This window comes from Theobroma cacao, chromosome 5 (assembly GCF_053813885.1).
Source record: "Theobroma cacao isolate CCN51 chromosome 5, ASM5381388v1, whole genome shotgun sequence".
NCBI classification, from domain to species: Eukaryota; Viridiplantae; Streptophyta; class Magnoliopsida; order Malvales; family Malvaceae; genus Theobroma; species Theobroma cacao.
Genome location: NC_142643.1, coordinates 36339071 through 36348450, shown reverse-complemented (window position 1 = coordinate 36348450; position 9380 = coordinate 36339071). Strand labels below are relative to the sequence as shown.

The window sequence follows — 9380 nt, the reverse complement described above, 5'->3', positions numbered from 1 at the left end:
ATCTGCACTCAACCTATATCCAAATCTAGGAACAAGGAGAGATTATAATAGTGCAAAAGGGAAGAACTTATGAAAGAGGGTTTAGAGAGAAAGTAAAAACTTTTATTTATCATTTTTCTTGAAATTGTATAATTTTATCAAATCTAATCTTAGTGGAAGAATAAGAGGAGAAAAAGATGATAAAGTTGGAGAGAGATAAAAAGGAAAAAAAAAACAAGAAAAGAACAATTGTGAGGAAGATGGAGAGAATTTTTTTTAAAGAAAATTAGTAATATTTATTTTTAAGTCTCCATTAGATTTCAATTTTACTTCATTAATAAGATGTCACATTATGATAGCTTGACAATGTATAGAAAACTATAGAGATCTGTCAAATATAAATCTTACTGTTTTTAAAATAGACACTTCGCTCTAAAAAAATATATTTTACTGGACACGTAAGCAGGGACGGCCTAATAAGTTCAAAGGCTTAAAGCAAAATATTCAACGAGGCCTTCTTTTATTGAAATTAAAAAAATTATTAAATTTTTATTTTTTTAGCTTTTTAAAATGCAAAATTTTTATATTTTTTAAATGGTTAATACAAAATCAACAATCAAAATTTTTAATTCAAATAAATCAACTATCACATAAAATAAAGATAATATAATATAAATTAAAAATTAAAATAAAAAAGTTTGTAAATATTAGAATAATAGTACCTAACTATTGAATGTTTATTGCAAATCGCAAATGAGGTTCACGACTTTATGAAGATAATAAATAACGAATTTCTTGTGTATTCTTTGGAGGAAAATTGAAGTTAAAGGAAGAAGGAAGAAAGTAAAAATGAGAAAAGAAGAATTCAAAAGTAGATATTATACATTGAAAAAGAAATAATTGGTTTTATATATAGGAAAAAAAATAGTTGTTAGAAATCATTAAATATGTTGATTGGAAATATGAGAAATAAGTGAGAAAAAAATAATTGTTGGAGATGATTAAATACATATGACCGTTAGTTGATTGAAAATAATATAATATTCTATAAATTAGAAAGTGATAAAAAATTAAGATTTACTAAACACATAATTAAGAAAGTAAAAAAACAAGTAATTTTATCAATTATTTTTAATTTTTATATTTTTTAAATTTTATATATTTTTAATATAATAAATTATATTATAAAATTATAAAGCCTCTTCAAATTGGGGGCCTAAAGCCCTTGCTTGGGTGGCTTTACCCAAGGGTCGGCCCTGCACGTAAGTCTAGTCAGTAGTCAACTATTAATGTTTCTGTAAGTTTGATGATGTGATAATATTAAAAAATAATTTTACTCTTAATTAATTTTAAAAATTACTATTATATAATTTTATTAATTTTATTATCAATTAAAAAAAATCCCATTTGGGGAGCATCAGAGCTCCCTTAAAGAAGCATCGGGCTCCCTTGAAGAGCCTGACTGGTGCTCCCCTGGGGAGCTCGATTTGAGGCTCCTTAAAGGAGCATTGGTGCTCTCCTCCCTTAGGAGCATTGGCCGATGCTCCCCTTTCTAGGGGAGCCGCAGAGCATAGATTGGTGCTCCTTATTTTTTTAAAATTTTTAAAAAATATAATAATAATTTTTTAAATTAATAAAAGAAGGTATTTAGTTTTTTCATAAGTGTTTGCACTCTTAGAGCAGAGTGTCTATTTCGAAAATTAATGAATTTTTATGTAATTTTGATTATAACTTAAAAAGATGAGGATATTTTATCCTAAATCTTATAATATATATTATTTTTAAGTTTATATAAAATATATATTTTCATTACCAGGCTACTGCCAGCTAAGTTAGTACCCTGATCTTATTCTTTCTTTCACTTTTCCATTTTTAACCACGCGTCCCACAACCCTTTGCTCTTTCTTTCTTCAAAACTTAAACCTAAACTCTCTAAGCAAGCTCCACCTTAACACATTTTTTATTTTGTTTATGCATTTTAGAGACGTCAACAATTGCTTTTTTTACGTTGTTATTAAAAAAATTTATACTAATTATATTTTTTGTATTCTTTCAATTGTTATGTAATCTATGTGAGTGAATGTAAAGAGCGAAGTCACGGAGGAGATTCAAGTTGATGATATGAAATGATTAATTGTTTTGTATTAGATGGTTTTATTTTGTGGATATTAATTTTATTAATTTTATTATGTTGAATCTTAAATGTTAATTTGATGATTTATCTAAAACGATATAATTATATGAGTGAAAAAACAAATATTATGTTATATATTTTATAATTATGAGTGAAGTTTATAAATTTTAATATTGTAGTTTGTAAAAAAATGATAAAATTTTAGTCCTTTGGATTCAAAATCGAGCTAATTCGATATTTGGTTGATTCAATCTTCTATATTTAATCGATTTTGATCAGTTTTTTAAAATATTTGATACATTTGATCTTTAGATATAATTAATCGAATTGATCGAACTGATCGAACTGTTCAATTACTCACCTCTAACAAAAGGGTTGCTTAATTCTTTAATTTTGATCATACAATAGGTGGTATTTAAGAACAAACTACAGACTAGTTAGTGTTGGCAGGTTAGTTATACTAGCATTGCAATTGTGCAATATAATTGCATACCAAGTTAACTATGGCAGGAACTGAGTCTTGAATGGTTTTAATCAGATGATCCTCTCTTGTCTAGTTTAAACTATTTTCACTAAGAAATAGTATATTAAATCACGATTGTCAGAAGAACAAGTTGTATTGTCATTTTCTAGTACGATCTCTCCCTGTCTGTGCTAAGGAAGCACGCTGCAGTTTGGATTTGTTTCGATTTCCATTTGATAGATCAGAACGAGGGAAATGGATTTAGCCTAGGTACAGGGATACAGATTAAGGGATGAGCCCGTGGAAGGGTCAGTCCAGGTCCTTCCTTCATGTCAACAGTACCATCTGCTCCATTAACCTTCCAATCAAAGCATTGAATCATAGCAGCAAGGCTTGTCTGAACAACTTGCAATGCTAGTGATGTTCCAGGGCATGATCTTCTTCCACTCCCAAATGGCAAAAGATGAAAATGCTGTCCCCTTACATCCAGTTGACTTTTTCCACTTTCCTCTATGCTGACAAACCTCTCTGGGCGAAATTCAAGTGGATTCTCCCAGTGATAAGGGTCCCGACCTATGGCCCACACATTAACGAAGAGTCGGGTCTTTGCCGGAATGTCATAACCTCCAACAGTACAGTGTTCGCTTGACTCCCTCACAATCATGGGGCCAGTGGGGTGAAGCCTTAGTGTTTCCTTTACTATAGCTTGAAGGTAGGGGAGATTGGTGGTATCTGATTCTTCTACTATTCTGTTCCTTCCTACAACAATATCAATCTCTGCTCTTGCTTTCTCCATTATATTAGGATGATTGATAAGCTCAGCAAGCGCCCATTCTGTAGTAACAGCAGATGTGTCGGTTCCAGCTGCAAATATGTCCTATGGAATTCAGAAAGCATGCATCAGTAATGCTTGTGGAACTTTAGTTTGAAATCATTTTCATTCATTTATACTGACTCAGAATAAATTACTTTTACCCAACCATAATCCAAGTAAAAACTTAAGCATTTGGTGCGCAGCGTGTAAATCCTAGTCTAATTTCTGAGTCACATCTAATTTACCTTTTCCTGGGTATTCAAGCCTGAAAAAAGTCGATGCTGGTTCGAGGGAACACCTTTGCTATGCATTTCTGTTAATTTACTTGTTAAATGCTTTATAGACCTACATTGACAAATTGAGCAATGAACAGTCTATAAAGAGCTCAAATGACATCTACCTAACAGTCAGTTTGGCTGCCGGCATAACTAACCTTGATGTCAATGTGAAAACATCGGCATTTTGAATGGTTAGCTTTCATAATTGAATACCAGGACTAATTTCTATGTACTTTTGTGTAGATTTAGCCCGTTAATTTTGCTCAAATGATTATTATATTCTATCTAAAGACTTTCAGGCTTCAAGTTAGAAACTGATTTATCTTTCAGGGAAGAAGTGAAGAAATCTAGACTACTAAAACAAGGTTTTTCAATACTAGAAAGTAGCTTTATGAGTAAGAAACAGAAAGGAGAATGTTCGAACACTTTACCAGGATGAATGCCTTTATGTTTTCTCTAGTCAATCTCATCTCTGAGCTTTCATCTTCTGATATATCAAGTAAAATATCAAGTAGATCTTTCACCGCATCGCCTCCATCCTCCTTTCTCTTCCTCGCTTCTTCATGCTCCCTTATTATTTTGTCCATCATTGCATCAAACTTATCACGAACCTCCTTGAGCTTTTTATTCATCCCTTGCAAATCCAAATTCTTACAGAACCAGATAAAATCTGACAAATTAAACTGCCCTGAGAGCTCAGCTATTGCTTGAACCAACTTCCTCACTTCTTCGGCTTCATCTTCATCATTGGAACATGTTTGATTCATTGTCATTCTTGATACAATATTATTTGTTAGCCTTACAAGCTCTCCTCCAACATCCACCTTTTCACTTGCATTTACTTTTTTCATCAGGAACTGCAAAAACTGCCTTAGTTCTTCGCGTCTAACCGGAAGAAACTGGTCTAGCATTCGACCACTAAGTAGTTCAGACATGCAAATTTTCTTCATGAACTTCCAGTACGGTCCGTAGGGAGCAAAGGAGAAATCTGCTGAGCCATATGTAAGGTAGTCAACAGCAGCTGTTTTTGGACGGTTGGAGAAAGACGACTCGTGAGTTTTAAGGAACTCTTTTGCCATTTCTGGGGTGGAAGCCACAACACAAGGGACAGAGCCAAGCAGGACATGCATTAAGGGTCCATATTTGGTTGAAAGTTTGTGAAGAGCCTGGTGAGGTATTGGTGCAAGGAGGTGGAGGTGCCCAATGATAGGAAGGGCCATTGGGCTTGGTGGGAGACGTGAGGTGGTCCGGCTCTTGGTGAAGATTCTTCTGACCAAAATAAGGGACACTAGCCAAATGAGGAAAAGTATGATGTAGGGTTGGAAATCAGCCATCTTTGAACCTCTTGCTAAATCAATTAACAGTAAGACTTGAGGTTTTTTAGAGAGGTGTCTATATAAGCGCTTGGGATGTTAGACTTCCACTAATTGCTGAAAGCTTTTATCCGTCTTGTATATGAATTTTTCTGGGGATCACTTTGCCCGCTTCCATCTAGTATGATGCTTAGGATAGCCGTGACTGGGTCAGAGGCCGTCCGCCGTCAATGGCAAGGTCAAAAGTTGAGGATCAGCCTTGATCCTAATGACAGTTTTTCCATCTTATTATTATAGGTAACTTTTTTCTTGGTTTCTTTTAACGCGTTCGTAAGCTACCATTCAGTCTTCATTGTTATATCGTGATATTAGATTCCATTCTTACATCATGTTTCAATTATTTTAAACTTCATTTGGTTGTTTCTGCAAGAAGCCGGCTGGGGCAAACCAGAGATGAGAAGCCTGAGCAGCCCCTCTGGTGCTGGTTCCAGCCTTTTGACACAAATGTCTAAACAGGACTGTCATGAAAAGCTAAACAGGAACTGACACAATTGGTAATAAACAATTCTTCAATCGCTTTTGCGTGACTGATTCTGAATTCCTTAAAGTAAGGTGTCTTTTCCTTCCAAAGACAATTCACTTTAATTTCTCTAAACTCCTTCTTATAATAATGTGTCATTGTTTACTTTTGTTCTTCTTCCAAGAGAGATTGCGAAATAAGAAAACAATTAAACTAGTCGTGTATCAATGCTGCTATTTTTAATATTTTAATTTATAAATAATTAAAATTTTAATATATTAATTTATAAATTATTTAATACTTTTACCGAAAGTCTTACACTATAAATTAAAATTTTATATTATATTTACAATAAAAAATATTTTTAATGAAAATAATTTGATTCAATTAAAATTCTTATATATTTATAAATTAAACGAATCTTATTAATATTAAAATATTTAAAATGTTAATTTAAAAATATAATGAGTAAATATAATTACTTTCGTCAAACAAAATTTGTTTGAATATGTATATACTTTTATATATATTAGAGATATAGATTAACAAGTGTCCTGTTTCCTCTGCCTTTTTTCTCTGTAAATTCCTAGGTCTGATGAAGTTTGTAATTCTTGTTGGAATTAACTTCTTCTATAACTTTCCTTCTTTTTCAAGGGAACTTGATTTAGCGTCTTAAAGCAACAAGTGAAAAAGCATAAATCTCAATGGGACAGGGCATGAATTTTCAATGTTTGAGAAAAGTTTTTCTCATTGTATTTTTCTTTTTCTTTCTTCATTAACCAAAAGGTCTCCAAAAACCGTGAAGAAACACACACACATGAAACTGATAAGATACACAAGTTTATTGATAATGGGTCATTTAGGAAACCCAAACTTCCAAGAAGCAAACAGAAACAAGCCTACCGGAATACTAAACACCAGAGAAAGCCACAACAAAGGCACAGGCCCTGCCAATTTGTCTAGTCATTAGAGATTATACAATTTATGAGAACAGAAAATATGGACAGAAGCTATAACTATTGAGAATCAACGCCCTACATCCATAATTCTACTAATAATGCAATTTATGCAGTAGACTTAGATGAAACAAGCATGCCTGAGGCTACGTCATTAATGGTTTCAGGGCCACGAGGTACTGAGTGCTTCATCCTTAGTAGTGGAAAAATAACTAGCATTTCAACAATGAGACAACAAACAACATCAGACATCAGAATACTCAAATTGATGGAAATGGAGAGGGCCTAGCCACAGGGTGACAAACCAATGGATGAGCTCTAACAAGAGTCAATCCAGCTTTTTCTTCCATATTAACAGTATCATTTACTCCATCAACCTTCCAATCAAAGCATTGTATTATTATCCCAAAGACTGTTGGGATAACTTGTAGTGCTAGTGAAGCTCTAGGGCAGCTTCTTCTTCCATTCCCAAATGGCAAAAGGCTGAAGTGCTGTCCCCTCACATCCAAGAACTGGTTCTTTCCTTGCCTCCATGGTTCACAAAGAAATCGCTCTGGTACAAACTCAAGGGGGCGTTCCCATTGCTTTGGATCCTTGCTAAGAGCCCACAAATAAACAAAGAGCCTAGTCCCTTCTGGAATCTGATAACCGCCAATGATACAATCTTCTGTTGACTCTCGCACAACTAAAGGACCCGCAGGGTGAAGTCTTAGAGTTTCCTTTACTATTGCTTGGAGATATGGGACATTTCTATGTCAGATTCCTCCAATATTCTATTCTTTCTAACCACAGAGTCAGTCTCCTTCTGTTCTTTCTCCATCACACTTGGATGGTTAATTAACTCTGCTAATCTCCACCCTATAGTAACGGCAGATGTATCTATTCCAGCCCCAAAAAAGTTCTACAAATTTCATATCTCACATGTCAGTCTTGTATCCTCCACTATTAACAGTAGATAATGCTAAATATGATTGCGTTAATTGTTCTTCTTATCTCTTATTTTTTAATTGTCTTCCCTTCATTGACTAACAAAATTCTGAACTGTTTTTTGTTTGTTCAGAAATTTGCCAGCCGAAAAGGTAAAAATTTAAGCATTTCAATTAGTTTGTTTCTTGTCTTATGGTTAATATTGAAACTATTTCATTATCAAACTACATTATGCATGTGTTAATTCTTGTTTATATATATATTGTGTCTTAGTATAAGTATGCTCATGTAAAAGTTTTTGCACATAGGCATAAAAGACTTATTACCATAACAAAGGCTTTTATGTTTTCTCTGGTCAATTTCATCTCAGCATTTTCATCCTCTGATATGTCGATCAAAATATCAAGCACATCTTTGATTTTGTTACCTCTAGCTCCATTCTTCTTTCTTGCCTCTTTGTGATCCAATATGATTTTCTCCATCAGAATGTCATATTTGTCCCGGACATCCTTAAGCCTTTTCCTATACCCTTGCAAGTCTAAATTCTTACAAAACCAAAGTGAATCTGACAAATTAAACTTTGAGCCAAGACTATTCATCTCTTTCACTAACGTCTGTACTTCGTTGGCTTCGTTTTCTTTATCTGAACACCTCTCGCTCAGCAACATTCTTGATATTATGTTATTTTTCATCCTCATCAGTTCTAGTCCAATGTCAACTACCTCTCCTGCCTCAGCTTTCTCTTGTATTATTTTTACAAATCGCTTCATCTCCTCACGTCTGACTAGAAGAAGCTAGTCTAATGTTCAAGTCCCCAGAAGTTCAGACATGCAAAGTTTCTTCATGAACTTCTAAAGGGGTCCATATGGTGCTGTCGCCATATTAGCAGTACTATATGTGAGGTAATCAAGATTGGCCTTTTTTGGCTAGTTTAGGATAAAAGTTTCATGATTTATGAATACTTCTTTTGCCAGTTCTTGAGAGGAAACAAGCACACAAGGTTTTGATCCAATGTAGAAGTAAATCAAAGTTTCTTAGTGGTTTGAGAGCTTGGTGAGGTATAGGGCCAAGGAGGTGCATGTGTCCAATAATTGGTAAAGCACGTGGGCCTGGTGGAAAATGAGCTTTGCCTTGTATTTTGCTGAGGATAGCTTGGAGAAAGATGATGGTTATTAGTCAGATAAGGAAGACAATGATGTAGTCTTGTGAATCAACCATGGTTGAATGCAAAGAAAATATTTGAGTTCCAAGAAATGGTTTCACGATGGTTATTATATAAGTGCCAAAAACAGTGTTCATCTATCAAAATAGTTTTGCAGCAGAAAGGTAAGGGGAGCACGAAATTTATGAGACACATCAGTTTCATGACAAAACTATGTACTTACATGCTATTAAGTCAAGAAATTGTCATTTAAATAGTGCTTGGTGAATGATTTGAACTGTTCCACAGAAGCATGGAAGGATCCCCATGGAAAATATAGATCTTAAGATGTACCATACATGACATTTTCTGATATTTAGGATATGTTAACAAGTTTTATCAGTTACTCCTTTACGTACAATGAATCAAAGTGGAGAATGGAAACCAGAAACAATATAAACCTTTTCTATCTCATCAATTACTCGATTATACAAGGTTTTCCGAACTCAGAATGAACTTGCAACATTTAATATTAGAAACCAGAAAAAGTTATGTATTGCTTCTTGTTGGAACCCTGCACTATCATATGCAAGAATTCTTTCATCTACTCTCAATCAAATTACAATTACATTAGATCTAAGCGATGAATGATGGGAAAATATAATATTATTGCTCTAAAAGGCAAACGTTCAAAAGGCGAATTCAGGAAATGTAATTCTTGGAAAAGTTAAGATGTAAGAATACAAGAGATTTTACATTATCACTTTGACCAAGACATTTATAATAAAAGATTTGGGGTGATGCTTGTATTTCTCCTACCACTTTTCTTGCCTTGTAATGGTCCCCATCTCGTGA

General features: G+C 33.7%; 1 protein-coding gene and 1 pseudogene across 1 annotated transcript; both read right to left on the bottom strand.

The window, feature by feature from the left end:
• Positions 1–2712: 2712 nt before the first annotated feature.
• Positions 2713–5059, bottom strand: LOC18599062 (cytochrome P450 93A3-like). Its single transcript, XM_007028870.3, has 2 exons — positions 4100–5059; positions 2713–3453 (listed from the first exon to the last, which is right to left on the bottom strand). The coding sequence occupies exons 1-2, from the start codon at positions 5000–5002 to the stop codon at positions 2818–2820; spliced, it is 1539 nt and encodes a 512-aa protein (XP_007028932.3). The 5' UTR covers positions 5003–5059; the 3' UTR covers positions 2713–2817.
• A 1263-nt stretch (positions 5060–6322) lies between these two features.
• LOC18599061 (3,9-dihydroxypterocarpan 6A-monooxygenase-like) lies at positions 6323–8726 on the bottom strand (annotated as a pseudogene).
• Positions 8727–9380: the final 654 nt, after the last annotated feature.